General features: G+C 32.6%; 3 protein-coding genes and 1 long non-coding RNA gene across 7 annotated transcripts in view; 3 read left to right on the forward strand and 1 right to left on the reverse strand.

The window, feature by feature from the left end:
• On the forward strand, positions 1-21,049 carry LOC145329920 (uncharacterized). 2 transcript variants are annotated; one of them, XM_080174386.1, is made up of 10 exons: positions 1-132; positions 15,366-15,561; positions 16,386-16,481; positions 16,721-16,837; positions 16,993-17,103; positions 17,194-17,270; positions 17,508-18,003; positions 19,427-19,546; positions 20,134-20,218; positions 20,779-21,049. In XM_080174386.1, the coding sequence occupies exons 1-10, from the start codon at positions 62-64 to the stop codon at positions 20,844-20,846; spliced, it is 1,437 nt and encodes a 478-aa protein (XP_080030512.1). In that variant the 5' UTR covers positions 1-61; the 3' UTR covers positions 20,847-21,049. The 2 variants fall into 2 exon arrangements, with proteins under 2 accessions (XP_080030512.1, XP_080030521.1); XM_080174395.1 differs by lacking the exon at positions 16,993-17,103.
• On the reverse strand, positions 6,128-11,929 carry LOC145329942 (uncharacterized). Its single transcript, XR_013883186.1, has 4 exons — positions 11,649-11,929; positions 9,760-9,908; positions 8,998-9,148; positions 6,128-8,747 (listed from the first exon to the last, which is right to left on the reverse strand). It is a non-coding gene; the product is annotated as an uncharacterized LOC145329942 (long non-coding RNA).
• The window catches only part of LOC145329932 (uncharacterized), a 16,467-nt gene continuing 12,406 nt past the window's right edge, over positions 21,021-25,081 (forward strand). For both annotated transcript variants that reach the window (XM_080174406.1, XM_080174416.1), the window contains exon 1: positions 21,021-21,090. In XM_080174406.1, the coding sequence (XP_080030532.1) occupies positions 21,021-21,090 (70 nt within the window). The remainder of the gene's footprint in view (positions 21,091-25,081) is intronic.
• The window catches only part of LOC145329908 (uncharacterized), an 11,863-nt gene continuing 7,828 nt past the window's right edge, over positions 21,047-25,081 (forward strand). Inside the window, exons 1-6 of one of the 2 annotated variants that reach the window (XM_080174376.1) lie at positions 21,047-21,161; positions 21,485-21,557; positions 22,128-22,188; positions 22,872-22,957; positions 23,517-23,576; positions 24,418-24,532. In XM_080174376.1, the coding sequence (XP_080030502.1) occupies positions 21,511-21,557; positions 22,128-22,188; positions 22,872-22,957; positions 23,517-23,576; positions 24,418-24,532 (369 nt within the window). In that variant the 5' untranslated portion in view covers positions 21,047-21,161; positions 21,485-21,510. Of the gene's footprint in view, positions 21,162-21,483; positions 21,558-22,127; positions 22,189-22,871; positions 22,958-23,516; positions 23,577-24,417; positions 24,533-25,081 lie in introns of both variants that reach the window. The other variant, XM_080174368.1, reaches the window with a different exon arrangement.

Raw genomic sequence — 25,081 nt, forward strand, 5'->3', positions numbered from 1 at the left:
TTCAGATTTCATTCTATTTTTTTTTTCATTGTAAACAGGAATTATACATACTTCGCACACAATGTCTGATTCATCAGATGACAGTTCACCAAATGAGTCCTTCTTTGGTCTCATTGTTAAACCCAACAAAAGGTAAGTCTTAAATTTATTATTGAGAGCTTTTACTGCTGACCTAAATTTGTTCCTTTTGACTTAAAAGAAATCCTGCATAAAATACCACGCTTTAACAGCTGAAAGACTACCACAAGTAGACCCAATACTCCAAATTTAAAGCCTTCAGCTTCAATAACAAAAAAGTTCTAGGCATTTAAAAGAGGACTATCCACGAACAAGAGCACGTGATTCTAAGTACCTTCCAGCATTGATCCTGAGTATTTTCTTTCAGAATATAATAGGTCAATATAAAAAATAATATATTGACGAGAAAATTTATGTTTCACCACTTCAAGTTGAAGAAAAGTAACAAAATGTCCACCATTTTTCGTTAAAATTCTATCAAACGTTTTGTTGAGTTCGGAGTGTCTTTAATTGTCCATGTTGTCAAATAATAAATATAAAAAAAGTCAAAAGCACATTTACTATATCTCATATGTATGTTTAAATTAATGCTAATATGGATTAATTTACAATCTATATAACACGAGTATTCGCATATGTATCATCAAATATCCATTTTATTAAAAGAATTAGCTTCATAAAATTTTTCAAAATCAATTAAAATACCTAAAAAAACATGGTGAAACATAAATTTTCTCGTCAATATATTAATAATATATGGTGTCCTATTATATTCTGAAAGAAAATATTTAGGATCAATGCTGGAAGGTACTTAGAATCATGTGCTCTCGTTCGTGGATAGTCCTCTTTCATAGTCAAAGTCTATGAAAAAATTCGATTTAAATTGCATTTGTAAACGAAAATCACAGCGCGGGAAACAAAGGGGGAAACTAAAACAAGCTCAGCTGTGATTGGTGTTAAGCTGATTCAGCCTTCTGATTGGCTACATTACACTCGGTACAATGCAAGTTAAACTTAATTTTTTTTTAATGATTTTGACTATGAAAATGAGTATTTTTTTGGTAAAAATATAATTAGTTACGGGTAACCTAAATTTACACCAAAAATAAGCTCATAATTTGTTTCTAGGCCACGTAGTTTAATTTCAAAAGTTCTAACATCAGCAATGAATTCTTTTCAAAAGGGGGGGGGGGGCGAAAGTGACACTTTTTGAAACCAAAAGGGACACACACCATCTCTTGTTATTGCTGTTTAGGTTCACTTACTCCTGAAATAGATAAAGGTTGCTGGTTCCGGGCCGGAGGACCTACCAAATGATACTACCACATTTGGGGAGATGCATTCTGTTTCTTATTGATTGATTGATCAATCAATCAATCAATCAAATTCTGTTTCTGATTATATCAATCTTAAGTAAATGGTCAAATTTATATTAGTTGAAAATGATAGCCTTAAATAAATGGCTGAATATTCAAATATATTTGACCTATAACAGAATGCAAACTCTCCATATTTCATAAATAGTCCAGAGACTATTTCCAAATTGGGAGGGAAGGGAAGGGTTGTTTAAAATGAATACCTTAAATATCTGAAATTTGTCACATTATATTAATATAAGTGTATATATTTAGTTGAATGACAATATTTCATACGTTTTCTATGTATTTAGGTAGGCATTTGAGATAGTGGTCCCCCAAACAATTGAAATATTCATTCCAATTGGAAAAAGGGACACACACCATCTCTTGTTATTGCTGTTTAGGTTCACTTACTCCTGAAATAGATAAAGGTTGCTGGTTCCGGGCCGGAGGACCTACCAAATGATACTACCACATTTGGGGAGATGCATTCTGTTTCTTATTGATTGATTGATCAATCAATCAATCAATCAATCAAATTCTGTTTCTGATTATATCAATCTTAAGTAAATGGTCAAATTTATATTAGTTGAAAATGATAGCCTTAAATAAATGGCTGAATATTCAAATATATTTGACCTATAACAGAATGCAAACTCCCCATATTTCATAAATAGCCAGGAAAACTTTTAGCCCTTTAGTGGTAATTCGGTAGATCCTCTGAGCCAGAAAAACTATAAGACCTTTATCATTTAACTTAATTCTTTTCATTATCTTTATTATTTAGCTCATTCTTCATATTTTGACCTTAGGTCTTGTGGCATCAGAATTTTTTTTTTTTTTTTTTTTTTTTGTGATTGTGGTTTTGGGAAATTGGAAGAATCTTTCTTACCAGTATTTATTGATTTTATACTGAAATTAGATTTTTGGCCATGACACTAACTTTCAATGTTTGCCAATTCCACTTCATTCTGTTGTTAAATGGAGTAAAATAATTTTATAACAGCCATCAAAATTATTGCCATTGACTGTTCAACACAAACAAACATTCACAAAACATATGAATGTTTGTTCTATACCTTATATATCTTGATATTTAACATATTCTTTAACCTATTAAATAAAGTAGTAAGGTTTTTTGTTGGAAGCTTCAGATCTAAATAATTATTGAACTGATTGGGTTCTTTATTTCAGATACGATTTACATAGCTCCTGTTACAGGTTTTTTTTTCAGATTTAAGATTTTGGGGTGGTTTTAAGCTATTTTTCTAGCCCCTATATGTTGGGGATGTATCTGCTAAATATTTGAAAATAGATACCTAAGTACAGGAGTAGTTCCGCGAATGAATCTAACATGAAATTAGCATTCCAAATATTTTCCATTGTTTAATGAATTTAAGTTTATATATAATATGAGTATTTGGAATTTTGACTATGTAGAATTGAAATCATTCAGACTTCAATTAATGGCTTGTTTCCATAAAAATAGAAGACAACCATTTAAATCGAGTCTTATTGAGTGTTTTAAGTGGATGTTGAAGAGCTTATGTTGCAAGATATTCTTGTAACAAATTCATAAAAAAGGTTTTAAGGACCCCACTCAGGAGCAATTTAGAATTTATTCTAAGTATATATCACAGTTTACTTACAAAGTTACATTTATGGAAATTTTTCTAAATATTGAATTATTGCTTTAAATAAATGACTCGCAAGATGATCTTTATAGGCTTATTCCATGGGATCTCTGCAATGCTTGGATAAGACAGAGTGCTAGTGCATCAACTGTATGGGAATGATGATCTGTTGTAAAGGAGAGCTTGAACAGAATTTAAGGTTTAAGTGTTCTATTGATTTTAAACCGTTTATGAGGGATCTGGTTTCAAAGAATTAGTTAGGCTATCTTGTTGTATAACTAACTTATATTCATATTAAGCCTCTTGAATATTAAACCATTCAACTAAAGACACTCTTATTTAAAGTGTGCCTAAGTGCATAATTGTTATACTTTAACGGATAATATTGGAGATGAAGCCTATCTACAATCCGCAGGTCTTTTTAGATTTTGAAAGATTTTTAGTTATTTTACAAAGCACAACAGTAAATTATACCTAGGTTACTCCTAATTCCTATTTACCTGTTAGGAATAAACATTGGACAATTTGAATGTGATAGGCGAAACATCTCTATAAATCTTAAATTATAGTAGGCACATAATGACCTCAATTCAAGTAATTTTGATGTAGATATAAAAGTTTAGATTTAGGTAACTACTAAATAAAAACATTTGGTAAGGTTCAAATTGATGGGCTTCGCTCCTATTTCTGGAGGTTTTCATCCTTAATAAGATTCTAGGTTTGAAGTCATATTCTGGGCGTGTCTTTAAAAAATAATATGTGATACTTCTGAAATGTTCGTGGAAACATTCTATTGGTTCTAATGCAATGTGAGTTTAAAATAATTTATTAAATTAAAGTAATAACAATTCCGTGCTAATTTGTTACAAAAGTGCCTACTAAAATTTACAGAGGTGTTTACAAGTTAACACATTTTCAAGTTGACCTATCATGAAACTTATTTATATAAAGATTTGTATTATTTCAGTTTTAATTTTCTTATATAGACATTGGACTAGGGCTATCTGAAGAGTTTGTTACTTTAAAACAATATAGGTAGGTGTTTTTTATTCTACCTTTTTGTAAGTTCATGTCCTAGCAAGAATAAATAAAAACCAATTAACACATATGATATTAGTACTATCAGCTGAATTATAGTCAGGACTTGAAAATCTTCCTATACAATGCTATTGACTAATTTATCTTTGCTTCTTGGTATTTGGAAATTTATTCTCTTAATTTGGGCTTATATGTTACACATAAATAAAGAGGTGGATGCATCAAATGCAATTCAATTCATTTAATTAGCCCGTTATTTTTCCAATTCCATACTAATATTAGTACCTTGCAAAAGAAGGACTTTCAATAAACCCTGTAGTTTAATAACTATCAAAACTTTAAAGGTATGCCCTTGTGATATATGCAGGGAGTGAGGCGGGATTGGGCTGTTGAATATGCTGGTCCCCAAAGTTTTATGATAACCATTTCCATTCCATTGGCTTAACAGCTTTGGGGAATAATGAATTTTGATTGTTCTGTTCATTATGTTGAGTGTCCAACCATTTAACCACTATTAGATCTACAGAAAGGTTAATTTTTTATATCATCATTTAATATACATTAAATTTATCAACCCCTGTGTTATTCCTGTAGATCCCTAGATATATTTAAGGAAGTGAATTATTTATCTGCTGAAAACGGAATAATTTGGAAATTTCATATGATGGGAACATAAAATTACAAAATGAATAAGTAATAATAATAAAAGGCTTTTTTTGTGAAACTAGAAAATGTAGTACCAAGTAGCAATACAAAAAGACTCCTCATGAAAACAGACCATTGGTATTTGATGTAAGGATCAATTAGTATGGACTAAAGTGTACTATAGTGCAATGGAAGATAAAGACATCAAAGCATTTTAGTGCAATCATGACTAGGTGAACCTAAATTCTATGCACCACTAAAATTTTGAAGTAATGTTGTACATTATATTGAAGTACAAAAATATTTCGCTTAGGTCTAACAAATTGGAGCCAAGTCTTTTAACAGTTTGAATAATGTAATAAAGATCGTTATTGAAGCTACTTTAAAAGGTTCTTACACATTTTTTTTTAAAATCTGAACCTTATTGGCTTAATACATCAACGTGTTAAGACTAGATCTGATGTAGCTTAGTTTATATAAATTATAAGAGTGGCTAGGTACTAAATATTTGTAGCACAAATTGCATTTAAGTATTGGTAAGTTCGCCATTGACCTATGTTGTCTGCGATGTTTCTTGTTTAATATAGTTATACCTAACAAAAGGTTAAAAAAAACAATTTGCTAAACATAGGTTAAAATTATTTTAAGGCGAAACTTTACTAAAATCATATTTGGGTATCAGCGTGAGTAGTGTAATTTGTTGCATAATTTGAAGTCAAAGACAAATTTTTGATGATATGAAGAATCAGATACCTAGTAATTTCTCCATAACTATCAAAGATTCTATATAGCTTCAGTCTTAAGACTTTCAGATGGGATACGTTATATTATTACCTATACATGATTTTTCCTGTTTTGAAATCTTCAGGAAATCTCGAGTAATAAATGCAAAGGGTTTTAGTGAAAGTCAAATGAGGGAGGGGTATTTTATGATGAAAGAAAACTAGTTCATAGATATTGTAAATTTCGAATGAAAGTTTTTTCTTACAAGTAGTGTTTAAATTAAGGGGCTATACAGTATACACTTCTTAATAAAAAAAACCTATTTTTTAATTTCTGAATGCTACAATTAGGTAAACAATGCAATGGGCACCAACAAGGTTCTTCGATTGACAAAATGAATATAGACCCTTGAAGTATTTGGTATGAAATCGTGTAATGTCATTCTAGGTGGTTGGTTTCACATTTCATTTGGTTAAAACGTAAACCATAAGTCTAAAGTTCTAAGAACTCAAAGATTAATCTTAGTGTTGATGCATTCTAAAAGAAAATTTAAATTTTTCTTTTATTTCTGCATTTCTATCTCCGAAATACTCGAGGTGGTTAACTCATATTACATTATATCTAAAAAGGATTTATAGGCCTTATGTTAAGTAAAAATTGAACGCTCCCAAAAGAAAATGGCGAATGGAGGGGAGTGGGGGGGGGGGGAGGTGGACAAGAGAGACGTTAATAATAATATCACACATGGAAATTAACAGATTTAAAAGATGAAAGGGGTAGTTGCACGAAATGTATTTGAATTTGATTTAGTGAACTGCATATTTTTACCTGGTCAGTGATTTAAACTACATCTATAAGACGTATATTTGAAAGAATTTAAATTCTCTACCATGTATCAAGACCAGAAATCTTATTTTTGTGATATACCTATGCAAATTATATAGCTAGCTTATTTACACAAAAACAGCATAGCGACCAATCTAGTGATGTCTCAATAGCTTGAAATTTATTGTAAATTAATATTAAAAATCTTTGGTAGAATATTTGTAACTTTGCTTCAAATATTTTTTTTTAAATTTCTTTTTCTTTTCTAAAATGCTCTTCATGCAACTATCCCTTTAAATATTCTTCTGAATATAATTTCTTTGAGACATATCTGATTAGATATGTTTTATATTCTGTTTTCTCAAATACAATTTAAATAGAAGGTTATATGGGAGATTTTTAAAATCTTTAGGAAGTGATTTCAGTTAATTAAACTCCTTAAAACATTGAAGGGAATTCTATGTGACGATATTTGATATTGATGTATATGATATGTATACATTCTCTAATATCGATTGTTCCATGACTAGGAAACTTACATTGTCTTGCCATTTGATATATCAGTCTAGGTTTAAGATACTTTCTGAGAATTAACTGTATATCTAATTAATTCATTCTGGAATGTTTTAAGTATCTGTGACTAATGCATAAATATCAAAGTTTCCTTTACTACAGAACTTCTTAAGGAGAAAAGTTTTTGTCAAATAAAGCTAGGTCCTGATAATACCAGTGAGGGGGGAGGAACTTTAAACTGTAAATAACTTTGGTATCTAGAGACTCATTGACGCGTTATCTTATGAGGTGGCTTAAACTGTGAGCTTTTATATTGTGTGTGTGGGACGTGTGTAGACCCACTGTCTCAAGGGACCTTCTCATTATTACCTCACCCTTGCCGAGTATGGCAGGTGTCCCAAATTAAGTCATCATAATGAATGACGCTCTCCACAGAGGAGTAGTTAGATGTCCTAGTTTTCGAACCAATAATTCAATCTACAGCTACAAATTATGTGATTAGTTTGTAACTAATGGGGATGTCCAACAATTTATCGTCCATTGTCATATCCCTTGGGATATATGGATTTAGTATAGACATTTAGCTGGATTAAGATTGGATTCTGAGTAATGCTAGGTTTGGCTACACCTTGGATATTAATTTATACAAAGGCTTAAAAGTTTGTGTACCTATGATATAGGCGATAAGAATGGGAATGATATTTGGTGTAAAACTGTGAAATAACTTGCAGCAAACACTTAAATAAATTAGAATACTTTATACTTCATTGGGACCTATCCATATGATATGTTTAATAGGGGGCTAGTGTAGAAACGATTTCAAACTATAAAACAATGTATAAGTACCTAGCTGTTATTTAGATCGGGATTTTCGATTCAATTTTGTAGAGGAAATTAACTATGGATATAAGGATCAAAATATTTTCTTACAGAGGAGGAGAATTAGTAGTTTGCGGGTAATCCTCTAAGTTAACGATTTAGAATGCTGAATTTTAAGTTATTTTTAGTAGGGTTGGCAATCCGTATCCGAATCCGGGATCCGTCCAATATTTAGCCAATTTTGGAATCCGAATCTGGAATCTGTTTTTTAATAGCGGATTCGGAATCTTAATTGGTAGGCTAAATTTAGCGTCTTGAGTTTTTTCTTTCAACTCCGCCTTTTTGAAGGCAAAGATTATCATCATTATATAAAAATATAACATCTTTTAAAATTTGGTTCTTTTCTCGGAAGTGAATTATAGAGAACACCAAGAACATTAATTTATAGGACTTATGTAGCACTTAAATTTTTAAATTTTTAAAAAAGCCTTTAAAAATATTGCTAGAATCCGAAATCCGAATCCGCCAAAAATAAGAATCCGGAATCCGCGGGAATCCGCCTTTTTTTGGACGGATTCTTGTAAGAATCCTGAATCCGAATCCGGTCCAAAAATTTGACGTATTGTCATCCCTAATTTTTAGGCTTTTAAAATTCTAGATGTGCAGATTATATAATTGGAATATGTATGCGTCCTTGATTGTTTGAAAACCATTAGGATGGTTTTTTTTCGGTTTCCCTAAAGAATGAATGTTCTTTTTTTGTTATTATATTGTCTGCCCGTAACAAGGGGTTTTATTTAACAATATCTTAGGCTGCCTTTGATCACTTTATGGTGCTGTAATGTTCCATATTTTCATTATCATAATAGGCGACCTTTTTTTTCTTCATTTTGATTGGTATTCTATGCAGAACAAGTGCATTAAAGGAATGGCCTGAGGCCTCTGGAAACTAGTGTCCAATAGTATTTTTTGTTTTGTTTCAACTTTAAATTATATTTTCACTGGATTCATGCGTCATTGACCAATAGTGTTTTTTTTCTATTCAAATTGTTTACTAACAAACATTTTCACTTTTCTTCAACTTTAGCCGTGAGTGTGCATGTTACAGCCTTGTAACGATTGATATCTTGATCTTGAATTATATAGCTGTTGGCTGTTATGTGAAGTGAAAATTCTAAATGGCAAATTAATTAGAATACCTACTCAATATTTAAAAATAAAAAACTTCTACAACAAAACAGCGATAATTGCATAGAAGGGCAGAAAAAAAGTTTAATGAAGGTAGGAAGGTTACAAAAATCACTAAAAATCAAAAATTATAAAGCTTAAAAAATAGTAAAATTATAATTCGTAGAAATGGAAGGGCAGATAGGGAGGGTTTATTAATAGGGAAGGGGAGGTATGAAGGTATTCTAAAAAATTGCCTGATTTGTATTAATCGGATTAGCCGACTGAATAGCATCTTTTGAATTGAAATATTTCAATTTTGTCTTTTTGGAGAAGAGAGTAGGGTCAAATTTTCTTTAGGTTCTGCATATTCATTTGATCCGCCAAGAACAAACATTATTCAGCAGGCTAAAAAAAGAGAATTTTGAGCAATATTAAATATATTCTCTCTCTCTCTCTCTCTCTGTGTGTGTGTGCGTGTGTGTGTGTATATATATATATATTGTATATATATATTATATTTTCGGCGGGGCTAGAGAACAGCCGCGAGGTGAACCCAATCAAGTCTAGGTCTCTTTATAAGATTTATCCAACCTTGAGGGATAAGAAAACTGTAAGGCATTATTGTCAAGATCAAAAGAAGGATACATATAAAATAACATAATGACTTGGAGATTTAATTTTGTTCCAGTCATCTAAAGACAAGTATAAAAAATGCCATTAAAAGATAATTATTAAGATGTGTAAAACAAAGCAAAAGGGGAAAAAAGGGTGGGGTGGGGGGTTTTGTGGAATCCAATTGAAAAAATGGGGAATGGATTAAAAGATATGGAAGGAAGAGGGGAATAAGTGTAAACAGTTTTCAACCTTTTATCTAAGGATTCTTATATTCAACTATTGTGTCTAGGGACAAAACAGTTTTCAACTTTTTGTCGAAGGATTCTTAAACTCGACTATTGTGTCAAGGCACCATCTTTTAAGGCCTTGAGTGCCAATTATATTATAAGGGAAGACTTTACCTCCTTTGGTTCGGCCCGAAGGCGTTCGGTCTAATAGTCCAGCAGGGCTCTAGTGTTTATTGATATTGTCAGCAGCCAGCTGTTTCATCATTAAATGGGTGGATGGGGACTTATTCTGATCTTCTGCATACCTCCATGTATCGTCAAAACTGAAAAAGGAGAAATTATTAGAACTTTCTAGCATATTTCTCTTTATTCATATCATATTTACATGTAATTTTTTTTATAAGGTATGCCGCCTAGATTCAGAAGTATTGTTCAATTTAGAGGCAATATATTTAGTGTATTTAGGCCGATTTTGGTCAAGAAAATTGTACCTCCAGGCCTCAATTCTGTTATGTTATGCCTATCGTGATCATGGGTTTCTTGCCTCGATTCAGTTCAGGGGTGTATATTCTGCATAGGGGTCGCTGCTAAAGGGGAGGGGGGAAAATAAAATAAAAATCAGAGAGGGGAAAAAGAGAAGAAAATGCGGGAGGGGGAAAAATAAAAGAAAAAGTGGGAAGGAGAAAAATAAAGAAAAAAAAAAATATGTGTGAAGGGTTAAAGGAAGATTAAGAAATGCAGAAAACATTCTCCATATTTTTAAAGTCTGAGGGTGGGTTGAAGGAAACATAAAATTTAGCCTGCCTCGGTCAAGGGACTCTGTTCCAAGCCTTAACTAGGTTCTAATAAATGGTTCAGTTTTTTGTTTTCCTTTTCAAAACTACCTAACCAGGCCAGGGATCTCAGACCCAAGCCTCGTCTCGGTTTTTAGTTTTACTTTTACTTCTGCCTAACAGGGTCAAGGATTTTAGATCCAAGCCCCGTCTCGGCTTTATTTACCTGACAAGGTCAAGGATCTCAGATCCAAGCCCCGTCTCGGCCTTATTTACCTGACAAGGTCAAGAATCTCAGATCCAAGCCCCGTCTCGGCCTTATTTACCTGACAAGGTCAAGGATCTCAGATCCAAGCCCCGTCTCGGCCTTATTTACCTGACAAGGTCAAGGATCTCAGATCCAAGCCCCGTCTCGGCCTTATTTACCTGACAAGGTCAAGAATCTCAGATCCAAGCCCCGTCTCTGTATTATCAACCTAACAAGGTCAAGAATCTTAGATCCAACTTCTAACTTGGTTGTGTTTACCTAACAAGGTCAACGATCTCTGATGGATCCAAGCCTCGTCTTAGTATTATTATCCTGACAAGGTCAAGGATATTATGGATCTAAGCCCCGTCTCGGTTTTATTAACCTAACAAGGACGAGGATTTGGATCAAAGCCCTGTCTCGGTTTAACCTAACAAGGTCGAGGATCTCCGATTGATCCAAACCCCATCTCGGTTTTAACCTGACAAGGTCAAAGATTCAGAACCAGCCCCGTCTCGGTTTATTTTTTTATTTTTTTTCTAACAAGGTCAGTGATCCCAGTTCCAGGTCTCGTTTAGGTTTATATTCTACCTACTAAGATCAAGGAATTTAGATCAAAGCCTAGTCTTGATTTTTCCTATCGTTTGGGCCGCCTTGGCTTAGGGGTGTGCCCTAGCCTTGGATCGGCTGATTGATTTAGATTGTGTTTAAATAAAATTTAATCAAATAATTGTGGTTTTTAGTATCTTACCTACAACTAACCAATAATAAACAAATAATAGTTACAAATTTCGATAAACTCATTAGAATTAAGTTTAGAACCCCGGTCAGAAAGCCCCCCTTTTCGTAGACAGACTATGAAAACTATATGATTTTTTAACAATATAAACAGATAAATAGTTTTAAAATATTTATAAACTACTTAGAACTAGTTTAAATTCCCGGTTACAAAGCTTCCCCTTTCTTAAGACAGACTAAGATTTAGATGTGAAATAAACTTCTGTTCAGTTTTAAATTCTTGATTAATTTTATAGATAATATACCTGGCCTTGTTATCTTCTCTTGGGCACCTCAACCATTCCCCCCACCATCTTCGCATTCTCAGCCCCCCTTAGGTCCTCGCCTCGTAGAATGTTCCCCAACCATTACGTCGGTATTTGTTTAAAATGAATACCTTAAATATCTGAAATTTGTCACATTATATTAATATAAGTGTATATATTTAGTTGAATGACAATATTTCATACGTTTTCTAGGTATTTAGGTAGGCATTTGAGATAGTGGTCCCCCAAACAATTGAAATATTCATTCCAATTGGAAAAACTAAAAGTCAAAGGAACTCAACTAAAAAAAGTGTTACAGGTCTGACATTTTGCATGGCAGTTGCTTTATAGGGGTACAATATGGAACTGTGAAGAAACGGCGGCGCAACCGCCGAGAAAAGGCAACAAAAATTACGGCGGTTTTCGGCGGTTGCGCCGCCGTTTCTTCACAGTTCCATATTGTACCCCTATAAAGCAACTGCCATGCAAAATGTCAGACCTGTAACACTTTTTTTAGTTGAGTTCCTTTGACTTTTAGTTTTGGTTTCTAAAAGTGTCACTTTCGCCCCCCCCCCCCCTTTTCATTGTACATAAAATGTTATTTTAAAATGCCTGGAACTTTTTGCTATCGAAGATGAAGGCTTCAAATTTGGGGTATTGGGTCAACTTGTGGCAGTCTTTCAGCAGTTAAAGCGTGGTATTTCTTGCAGGCTTCCTTTCACATATCATTTTGGAAAAGTATATACTTTCCGGAAGCCAATCTTTATGAGGAAGGTATTTTTAGAAAAGGGAAAATGTGTAGAAAACACCCATGTAAATTAGAAAATCCGCAGAAATCATTTTTAAGAGTTATTGGCAAACATTTGCAATGTTAATTTGCAAAATTAATTTTATGCCCTAAATGACATATTCTAAAATAAATCTTTTATGAAAGTTTATTATCTTTGAGTTTAGGACATGCTTAAGACGTAAAAAATATTTTCAGGGTACATGGCAGATTTACCACTAGCAAAAATACAGTGATATTACTGTCATAAACACAGTGATTTGCTGTCATAAACACAGTTTTACTGTCAAATTCACACCTTCACTTTTAGGGGGTATGACAAAAATACAGTTATTACACTGGCATATTCACAGTTTTGCTGTCAATTATACACCTACATATTGACAAATATACATCTATTAAATTTATAATTTGTCAATTATACACCTACATATTGACAAAAATACATCTTTTAAATTTTGTACTTATTTATCCAGTTTATTTATTACATAGGTATACAAAAAAAATATGTTTGAATCAATGTTGTAGCATTACACCCATATTGTATAATGTAACATACTTAACCCTTAACGGTCGGAGGGGGGGGGGGGGTAAATGCCCCCCCTTCCGTTTTTTTCTATCTCATTTTCTGTGTGTGAAAGATAAAGAGCCCAAACTGCGTGACTTTTTAAGTATGGGTATGACACATAACTGAGAGTTGGAATTTTTTGAATATCTCCCTCCTGGTGGGCACAGGATGCCAGCAAAATATTTTTTGACTAAAACAAAGAATTTTACCATACCAAAATACTAAAATATCCTCTAGTAGTACATCCTTATGTGAAATACAGGTTCCAACTTGGTTAAAATACCTAATAGTAATATGAAAATAGGCGTATTTTTGTCATCAAAACTGTGAATTTGAAAACCTCATTGAATTTCATGGGTGTGAAAATGACAGTAAAACTGTGTTTATGACAGCAGTGAAGGTGTAATTTTGACATTGGATAAAAAAATATTGCCAAAAACACAGCTATAATCGAAATTGACAAAAACACACCCACTTTTTGTCAAAAACACAGTGGCTGTATTTTTGCTAGTGGTAAAAGTGGCAGCACCCCATATTTTCAGTGTTACTTTTTTCGCCCTACATGTGAAAAAAGGCATTTCTCACATTTTATTATAGAAAATTGCATATAAACAAAATAATTATTTTTTTCTACAGTCAACACAAAAATTGGCATAAAATCTTTCATTTTAAATGTAAAAGTCAGATAAAGAATCCTTTTTAGAGCAAATATAGTGCAAAAAGTAACAAAGACGTCTTAGCAAAGTATGAATATCTAATGAAATAAATACTTTTAAATTTTGATATACATATCAGATAAAAATATATAAAAAAAAGAGATCAAAAACTATAAAACAAGTATATATTTTTTTCACTCTGTCACTGAATAAAGAGCACTTTTAGGTTTGATTTTAACCAATGCAGCACTTAAACACTCATTTTTCAAGGTAAATAAACAAAATAAATGCAATTATACAATTAAGTCAGTTTAATAATACAGTAAGCCTTTTTGTAGCAATTTTTTTTTGTTGAAATTATTCTTTATTTCTATAATAAATTGTATTAAAGTCTAATGATTTGAAAATTCGTAATTAAGAACTTCATTTTTACACTGTTTTGACATATAAATTAAAAAGAAAAAGATTAAATCCTTTAAGTTTGAATAATACTTTATATATTTACATAATAAAAACATTAAAATTGTTTAAGATTAAAAAAAAAGATAAAAATAAGTAATTTTTAAAATCATTTTGTGTCGTCTTCATAAACTATTTCCCCTTTTATATTTTAGTCTGGTAGAATTCATAATTATAAATAACCTCTGTTGAGCATATACAGGGTGGGGAAAAACCCAGGGTTTTTTCAAAAAGCCCAGCCCAACCCAACCCAAAAACCCTTAAAAACTCAACCCAAAAACCCTTAAAAACCCAGGGTTTTAAGGGTTTTTATGGGGGTTTTATTGAAAAACCCTGGGTGGGTTTTTTTGGGTGGGTTTTTTGTATGCCCACCCTGAGCATATATATGTTTTATTGAAATTAATAATAAGAATGTAAAACATTTTTTGATTGATTTAATATTAACAATTCACCTAACATTTTGTTATTTTACTTTTTTTTAAAAACCTTTTATTCTTATTAATAATTCTATTTAACACAAAAAGCTCATAGGGAGTTGATAACCTTTATTTCTTGCTTTGTATTCTAATCAGGTATTTTATTTGACAAAATTTTTTAAAACTATACAGCATGCATGTTTGTGTCAATAATGAAGACATTACGGGTTTTTATGTACAAAAAGTTGTTTTAAAGCAAGAAAAAAAATATAATCTTTCTAGTGACTAATATACAATTTCGTAGTTTTATATATGTCTGTATTTTGGTTACTAAAAAAAGTACTATACCAACAAACATGCATGCCTGAAAATTAGTTTCAATATTCGTATTAAACAGGAAAAAGAAACTAAGTCGTCGTTATAATTATTGTTTGTTATTTTTGGTGTAAGGTTTTTTTTAATGAAACTTTTTTGGATCTCATGAATTCGATTTCTGCGGATTTTCTGGTTCCCAGAAATGAAATCTACGCATCTTTTTTAGCTAGATGACATTTGTCTGGTTAAGATTGGATAAAAAATTCTTTGGTTGGTTAAATTTAATAAGTGTGCTTTAAAGAATGCACAGTGTTAGCCTCGTTTAAGTGTAATTTAATATTTTGTATTGTAAAAATATTAAATTAACATAGCTTAATCCTAAGAAATTCATTTGTTCATGTTTAATCTATTTCTGAATTTCGTACTCTTTAACTATTAATCCGGAATGATTTAAACTACGTGATGAGGAAACTAGATTTTTGTACATATCTATTTAAACATTTCAATTCTGTTAAGGTACGACACTGTCGTCAAGAAAGCATTTCGTATTTCCAAAGCTTGTATCGAACCTGCCACCATGGAGGGAGACAAAGTAACATCACTGTACCTGGAATACGACGGGGACGAGTTTATCATTGCCAACTTATACAAGGGACAAATGAGCGAGAATTTAGATTTAAGTTTCAATCTCAATGAGAAGATTTCATTTAAGGTAAGTTACTGGACTAAATTAATGATATTCATTAATTTTTATATGAAAATAAATGCAACCATCTCGTAATCAATGTATAAATTACACTTAGAATTCGATTCGATCTTAAATTTTGCATGAGTAATTCTTGGTAATTCTAAATCGAACAAAAAGTTGGTAAAGTAACGGCTAGCGGCTCAGCCGTTTAGCCATTTTTGGGCTATTTTCAATGCAAATCCATCACGAAACCTATCTCCACATAATACTCTTTGCTGCTCCCAAACGATTATAGCCGGTAGTTGCTGGTACTAGAAATCTAACACATGATTTAAAGCAAAACTATTTTTTAAAGAGTTGATTTCTACGTAATTTATGACAGATTTGCCCTAAAAATAGCCAAAAAAAACCGTCTAAACGGTTGAGTCGTTCGCCGTTACTTTTTGTTCGATTTAGGGAAAATAGACCTACCAAGGATTACTCATGCAAAATTTCATATCGAAATTCGAATTCTAAGTGCCTTTATTCATTGATTACGAGATTGTTGCATTAACCCCCCCCCCCCCCCATGTGTTCTTTCATATTTTATTACAAAAATTGCTATAACATCTATTTAATGTGTTATTCATAGCTGTATGAAATATTAGTTTTACAGATTTTCTTTTAAGTTTTAACTTAAGATAACCATAAATTTTGATTTTTTGGTGTTACACATATGAATCACGTGGTGTAAAGTCTTTTGATTATCTCTTATCACTTGCTTTTATTTATTATATTCCACAAGAACATTCGATGGATCACTTCTCTAAGTACTTTAACTAGTTAGTCAAATAAAATCTTTTGTTAAGGTTGATGGTCCTGGAATTGTCCATCTGACAGGAAACACTATTGACGAGGATATGGCTCCAGGATTAATGGATGACTTCTCAGATGAAGAAATGGAGGTTAGTTGTAACAGTCATTTGAAACTATGCTATTGTTCAATTTTTATTACTGTGAAAAGAGCATGCTTTTTTGTTTAATAGAGAGGATAGTACACGTTTCATGTCTTAATTTTAATTAAAAAGTAGATCTTCATAATCGTAACATAGAAAATCATTTGTATTGGCAACAAATATTTTCTTTTTTTCAGTAGCTTCATATAAAGATTAAAAAAAACTTTAAGAAATTCGTTATATTATAGTCTGAAGATGAGGAGGTCGAAACCCCCGAACCCAAGCAAAAGAAACGCAAGAATGAGGCCAATAAGAAAGACGCAAAAAAGATCAAGCTTGATTCTACAGCTACAAGCAACGGAAAGGTATTATCCGCTCTTTATTTTATAATCAATAATGTAAAGAAAGACTTCTTTTGTACATTTTGTTGAATTATTAGCATTTATGTTGTTCAACACGTTCCACCTATAAAATAAATAAAGCTTACTTGTCATAAGCATGAAATTCTTGTGTAAAACAGGCCGATGACGAAGAATCCTCCTCAGATGATGATGATGACAGTTCTGATGAGACAGGAGCTGACACTACAACTCTTTCAGAACTAGATTCTACTGCAAACTTTGCTGAAGAGGTATGTTGTTAGTAAAGGAGTTAAAATCTCAGGCTACAGCACTCATGTTTATTTAAAAATCCATCCAATGAAATGATTGTTGTTGTTAAGGAGGACAGCGACGAGAGTGAAGACGACAGTGAGAAGGGAGAGGAGGAGGAGGAAGAAGAAGGAAGCGACGATGACGATAGGAATTTATCTATTGCATGCAAATCATATAATTTTCGTAAGAACTTTCTTTTCACCAAAATAGAATGGAATAATACCCTTATCAGGCTGTAAGGCAGAAGTTTTCAAATGAATATTGTGGGGGGTCATTGTATGCACGGATTAAATTTTTTTCGTAAAGGTTTTGTTAATTAATATTGCATAGTGGACTCTTCAACCCTTTCGTTTTTTTATTTTAATTGCAATGGATAAACTGTTAGTGAGGAGGAAAGCGAAGCTGAAGAAGAGTCACCCACCAAGCCTGCAAAGACGAACGGTGATGTTTCCCCATCAAAGAAGGCTAAACTCGAAGCAAAAGCAAAGACTGAGAGCCCAAAGAAAAACGTTGAAATGACACCCAAGAATAAGAAAGAGGGTAAGCCAGATAAAACACCCAAACAAGAAAGCAAAACGCCCAAAGCAGAGTTAAAGACACCTAAGGCTGAGGCTAAGACACCTAAACAAGATGGTAAAACACCAAAGCAAGATGGCAAGACTCCCAAGCCAGAGAGTAAGACACCTAAACAAGAGAGTAAGACACCTAAACAAGAGAGTAAGACACCTAAACAAGAGGGAAAGACACCCAAGACACCTAAACCTGAAAACAAGCTATTGAAAGATCAAGGAGCAGCCACTCCAAAGAGTGCGAAGAAGTTTAGTGTTGGTGGAGTCACAATTGAGGATCTCAGAGTTGGTACAGGGCCTGATGTCAAGGTAAGAATACCAATTTAATGCCATAACAAAGAGAGGGGTAGGTTTCTGGTAGAATCCGTAAAGGTGTGTGTTTAAAGGCTTAAAAATAGTAGTAGAACGATAATATTCACTAAATATGTGTATTTCTTATTGTAAGAACTATAGACAAAATTTTTTTTTGAAAGTTAGCATAAATTTTTATCGTTCTACTACTGTTTATTACTTATAACACATAACCTTTACGGATTTTACAAGAAACCTACCCCTCTCTTTCTGTTATGTGGCCGATGGCCACGTCCAGGGTTGTCGAATTGGGCACTTTTTTTGATATTGGGCGGCCCAATTGCCCAAAAGGGTTTTGGGCGGGTTTTAGGCGCCCAAAAGTGGTTTTGGGCACCCTTTTTGGGCAAATGTCGTAAAAAACATATAAAAAGGATATAAAATAGCCTAAAACCATACCGAGACTTATTATTAGAAATAAAATAGCCTGAAACCATCTCAGGACCTATAAAAGCTCCATTGGAAAGGAGAACCATATCGGTTCAGCAGTAAGCGAAATCCTTCTCTAGATATAATAAAGCTTACTAATTTATATAGTTAAATAGCGGCTACGGCCCTAGAGGCCTCTTTGGGCACTTGAGGAGGGGAGAGTCAAATTTAATAATCCAATTATTATACCTACCTATAAGATTTGAAAAGAAAAAAAAAAAATTTTTGAGGGGGACTAATTTTTTTTTTTGGGGGGGGGTTGTTTCCTCCCCCCATTTTTATTTTTAGTTTAAAAAATTTTCAAAAAGTTTTTGGGGGAGTGTAATTTTTTTCTAGGGGCGATTTCTCTTAGGAGGGTGGTTGTACCTTCCCTCAAAATAGTTATAAACCTTCCCAGAACCTATGAGAAGCTACCCTGTTAAGGAGAACCCGATCGGGTCAGCGGTTAGCGAGATCCTTCGGTACAAACACACAGACACACAAACAAACAGACACACATCCTGTTACTTTAGTATAAGGATATCACCCAAAAAATACGCCCGCCCCCCTTCTTTTTTAACCCCCTCCCCTTTTTCTCTTCCCCCAAAAGAGGGGTGCCCAAAATGACCTTATGTCGGGCGGCCCAAAACCGCCCGCCCAAAACTGCCCGCCCAAATGCGCCCGCCCAAAATGACAACAATAAAAAAGAGATTAATTCTACGAGCTTTAATTGTCTATGATACAACACATTAACCGTCTTATTTTGCAAAAAATTTTCGCGTCCATACTAGAATGATTTTATCTTTGTAAGTTTTTGAAAGATTCAGGAAAAAAATATTTTCATGAAAACTAATCTTTTTTTTTAGTTGCATAACTTTGAAGACATAAAATTTCGTATGTTCTTAAATAGTTCACAATAACGCAAACCATACTTACAAATAAGTTTTTAAGGCTTTAATTTTGATTTTGATTATAGAAAGGTAAAATGGTTGGCATGTATTATGCTGGCCGTCTGCAGTCCAACAACAAGCAGTTTGACGCCTGTCAGTCTGGCAAGCCATTCAAGTTCAGGCTCGGTGCTGGTGAGGTTATCAAGGTAAATAAAACAGATTATAGGGGGGGGGTCAATTCTTGTTAAGTGCGCCACAATTTTAATTTTAAAGGCATTTTTAGACACTTATTCGCATTTTTAACATATGCAGTGTAGTAATAAATTGCATTTCTTTTTGTCAACATGAAGGGGAAGGGACTAAGGAACTCAATCAAAACAAGATACAGCACTGGAATTTTGCATGGCAGTTGCGTTAATAAGGTACAATGTGGAATTGTAAAGTAGCCATGGCGTTACACCGCACTAGCCAAAAAGAGCAGACTTGCATTTTATTTGTTTCGCCAAATTAGGTCATTTTGAAGCTTTTGAGACATATTTATTTAATTTCCTAAAACTTTCCCTTATATTTGCATTAAACTCTTCTGTTGAGGTGAAAATAAGGAAATATTTTTCTAAACAGCGATTTTTTATATGTTTTCTTTTTACTTAGGGTACAGTTTTTAAAACTTCTATTTAACATGAATGGTAATGTGTTAGAAATGGTCTCATGATTTTAATCAACTCTAAAAGTTCATCAATTTTAAATAATTTAGTTTAATGATTCTTAATGAATTTCAATCCTTTTTTTCCAGGGTTGGGACACTGGTATTATGGGTATGAAGGTTGGCGGTAAGAGAAGGTTGACTATCCCAGCTCCCCTGGCCTACGGTTCCAAAGGTAAAGAGAGAAAGGTTTTATGTAGAGATTCCCAGTAAGGGAAGAAAATATTGGACTGTAATTTACACTTGTATCCAACGTTTTATAGCCCCGTTTTTTTTATTGTTTGGATTGACAACTATGGGTACTTTTTTAAAAATTGAATTCTCTACCAATAATTTGAAGCTACAGAAGGTATGATTTGTTTATTGTATTCAAAGATTTATATTTTAATTGTCTTATCCCTTAAGATCCCTGGCAAAATCATGACTTTAGAAATATCCTGTAAAGTTTAATTTTCTTGTAATATAGCCCTAATCCTGCCTCCCCTTTTTTTTGAAAAAAAATTCTGTATATTTATGATACATGATGCAAAGGATAATAATGTAAACACAATAAACATTATTTTACATAAATTGCTCTCCTTTACATTGTATTTGTATACTCCCTTAGAAGTTTAAAACCTATTTTGGGAGAAAGTACCACCACCCCAGTGGAAAAAATCCGCCCCCCCCCCCCTCTCAAGTGCCCAAGAGGCGTAGCTGCTAGAAAGATATTATACTAATCATTTATAATTTCAGGAGCACCCCCAGATATTCCTCCCAATGCCACCCTCGTTTTCGAAATCGAGTGCAAGTTCTGCAACTAAAGAGGTGTATTCCTTCCTACCATCTTCAACACAAGACAACCTATGATGTGTGGACAAAAAAGCATTTTATTTTTTCTACAAAAAGTGTGAATCATCCATTATTTGGTCTATTTAATTGTGAAATCTCTATTTTTTTTTCGTTGAGCTTTTAATAAACATTTCCTGTTTATCAATATGTTAGCATTTTGTTATTTTTTTTCAGATTTTAAAATGTCGAAAATTCTAAATTTTTTCAAATCAAAAGGCAGGCGCAGATAAATTAAAATACAAAGTTTTGAAACTCAATTAAATGTCATACATAGACTAATTTAAGGGGTAGTTCCAGGAGGAGTATTCATATACATATTACTGATTTCAGTAATTGGTTTTGTTGACTGGCTACAACTCTATTATTTTTCTTTAAGTGACATGTTTTCAACCCTGTAATGAAATAGACCTTTTAAAATATTCTTGTGACGCTGCATCTCTCGAATTTGGGCAACTGATGCATGAAACTTGCTTCGTCCATTCTTTGATAAATTCGATATAATTTTCATTTAACTTAGGTAGGTAATATTTTATTGGTAACCAAAATTAATCTTAACCCGTTCAATTCTCTAAATATTAAGCAATATTCTTCATGGAACTATCCCTTGTAGATATAAGATAACTATTGATATTTGATATGCAGCTGGAACGAGACGACACCTCGAGGTTTCGGCCCATTACTAGGCATGTTTTTCTTTGGGTCATATTATAAAAATGCTACTTTATTTTTGCTACATTTTATGCCTTATAAAAGTTAAATATTGAAAGTTGTTTCCTAAATAATACCTCAACCTAATCGGACTATGCACGAACAAAAGCAAGAAATTTATGGCATATTTCTCGAAGTTTCTGTTCTAAAAGCATGATGAAGAAAGTGGGTTGGGGAGTTTGTGCCACTTTTGTAACTAGACCTAAAACATAAAGGATAAAACAATTAAAAAATTTACAGCACTGGGATTTGTCATTGTAGTTGCTTAATCAAATGGTATGTGGATTCGTGGAACTGTGACGACAGTCGCGAAGCAGTAGGCTCCCGCAAATTTTTATTTCTTATAGATAATTAGAATCATATTCAACAAACGTTTTGTTTTATTTTCTTCATATTTGCAATTGACACTTGTGATTTTTTGTTTTTTAGACCTTAGTCCGATACAAGTTAAAAGATAAATTTTCCTTAAATTCATTGCTTATACATCTTAGGATTAAAGAAGTATTGTTAGATACCCAAAGAAAAACACTCCCATTAATTATTAGGAGAAGTGCCTTAAATATGCTTCCACACTCAACAGTACAAAAACTAATGGACGAAAATAAGGTAGTTTGATTTAATTATCTTATAATATTTAATGTGGTGCTTCATACATAGCAACACTCAAGATTAAGTGCCATGGATAAAACCTAAATATTAAACAATTTTGGTCCATTATTTGTTAGATGATTTTTTTATTTAATTTTGTCATGATTCTAAAGGGGTAGTTTCAAGAAATGCATTTGAACTTAATTTAGTGAACCTTATATTTTTTCCTAGTTAATGGGTTAAACTACATTTAAATAGCATATATTTGAGATAAATTCAATTTTCTACCACGTAGTTTTTAAAAAACAAGACTTGAAAATTGTCTCTTTGTGATATATGCAATTTAAAAAGACGATTTTCAAGTCTTGATATTTTAAAAACTACGTGATAGAAAATTGAAATTCTTTCAAATATATGCCTTTTTAATGTAGTTTAACCATTTAACCAGGATAAAATATGCGGTTCACTAAATTAAGTTCAAATGCATTTCGTGAAACTACCCCAATTTAACTATCAAGGGGGAAAGGAACTACTCATTACTCATAGATGCTTTAAATAATCTCTATCTATTTTGTATATTTAGAAACTTACCTGAAATAAATCTATATATATAAAGCTTATTATCGGTATTTTTTACACTTTAATCTGCGTAATTTTAGCTTTCTATAATGTTTATAAATTTACATTTTACAATGGTTTAGCTAGAACAGTGGTTAGATGACCACACCTGTGAAAATTGTTTTGCATCCTGGATGTGCAAGACCACTAAAGAGTTTCACGAATGCAGGTTTGTAATGCTTTTTTGTAGGGGTGGAATTCCCTGCTTAAGGGGAAATGAAAAATATGTGAATAGGGGAAAAAATAAAGAGTACTGAAAAGATTATTCCATTTTTCCCATCTTTTGAGGAAAAAAACTAAAAATAATCGCATCGTATTACAAACAGCTTTCCGCGGATATAAATATGTACAACTGTAAAATTAAAGCCAGTTTTTAGCAGCTTTTATTTTTCCTGATATTTCTTATTTTCTCCGGCGCTATTGCATATTGATTGCTGATTTTTTTTGTGATGGTTCCATTTTCATAAGACTATCCAGTAGGTATACAACTTACTTTGCCTGTCTATGGGTCATGCAACAAGACATATAAATATTTTTGATGAAGGTTTCGTGATTTATATCATTCTTAGTATTTTCTTATATTCTAATATCCTTTTTTCCTTTTTTAATGAACTTTAAATATTTGCTTGATTCACTTTGTTTGTCAATCTGCGTTTTTTTGTGCTTCGCTACTAATGAAGATGTTGTCAGCCTTGTTTTTTTTGTAATTTAAATGATTTTATTTATAGTTTTCGACGAGAAAATATAATGAGAGTTGAGGTGGATGCTGATAGCAAAAATAAGCCCAGGTTGTATTTTTATGCCTTTTGGAAAAAAGGCATCTAGTGTTCGGTTCTCCACCAATTCAAAAAAAATTAAATGCTCGTAATTTCTATGGCCTTGGGGTACCCAAAAAGTTTGTCGGTTTGTGTTTGTTTGTATGTTCGTAACGGTAATAGATTCATTAATCTAAATACAGGATTAGTTATGCATCCTCTTAATATCAGCCAATAAGAATTTATAATTCCATAGTAAAATTCCCCTTCCAAAATAGATAGAAACATTCACTGTAAAGCAGAGATGGCATAAAAAAAAACCACTTGGTTTAACCCAAAAAACCAAGCTTAAAAAAAAACAGGTGGGGATGGTTTTTTCTAAAAATATTTATACTAAGGCCTAGGTATCTTTCCAGTTATATCTTTTCATAACGTAAATAATACAGTAAATAACTGTCAAAAACCTAAATTACCGTATCAGCCAGGGTTGTCAAATCAGGCGGGCACTTTTGGGCGGGCGGTTTTGGGCTGCCCTTTTTCGAGTCCTTTGGGCAGATTTAATCACCCCCGTTTAGGGGGGGGGGGGTAAGAAAAAGGGGGGGGGGCAGGTCTATAATTTGGATATTATTAAAAAAACAAAAAAAACTGTTTTTTATCAAAAAAAACCAATTTAAACAAAAAAAACCAACTGGTTTGTTCTTTTTAAAAAAAAACCTGCTTTTTTCCATCTTTGCTGTAAAAAAGAACTAAATCGATCCAGGGGTATAACGAGATTCTTCGCTACAGACAAACAGGCTTCCTGTTACTTTTATACAAGTATAATATTATATGTTACTCATTATGATGGTAATTATAACCTAATAATACATTTCAGTCGTAAAGATCACTATCCAGAAGATGAAGAAGGAAGTCTGAGTGATGATAGTTGCGGTACTTCTATTGGAAGTGATCACGATGATGTTGAAAAAAATATGAAAAAGGACATCAAAGTAGGTAGCTTTCATTTACGTTTTCACATAAAGGGATAGTTGCATAAAGTGCATTTCATAAAAAAATGGGGAGGGGATTTTAATGCAACCATCTCGTAATCAATGTATAAATGGCACTTAGAATTCGCATTTCGATCTGAAATTTTGCATGAGTAATCCTTGGTAGGTCTATTTTCCCTAAGTCGAACAAAAAGTTGGAAAAGTAACGGCTAACGGCTGGCGGCTCAGCAGTTTAGCCATTTTTTGGCTATTTTAATTGCAAATCCATCACGGAACCTATCTCTACATAATACTCTTTGCTGCTCGAAAACGTTTTCAAACGATTCTAGCCGGTAGTTGCTGGTACTAGAAATCTAAAAAAAAATTGTATCATTTCACATAATTTAAAGCAAAAATATGTTTTAAAAGTTCTACGTAATTTATGACAGGTTTTCCCTAAAAATAGCCAAAAATCGGCTAAACGGCAGAGCCGTTAGCCGTTACTTTTTCAACTTTTTGTTCGATTTAGGGAAAATAGACCTATCAAGGATTACTCATGCAAAATTTCAG

Source organism: Acartia tonsa, chromosome 1, assembly GCF_053477335.1.
Source record: "Acartia tonsa isolate MP-2025a chromosome 1, ASM5347733v1, whole genome shotgun sequence".
Lineage (NCBI taxonomy): Eukaryota > Metazoa > Arthropoda > Copepoda > Calanoida > Acartiidae > Acartia > Acartia tonsa.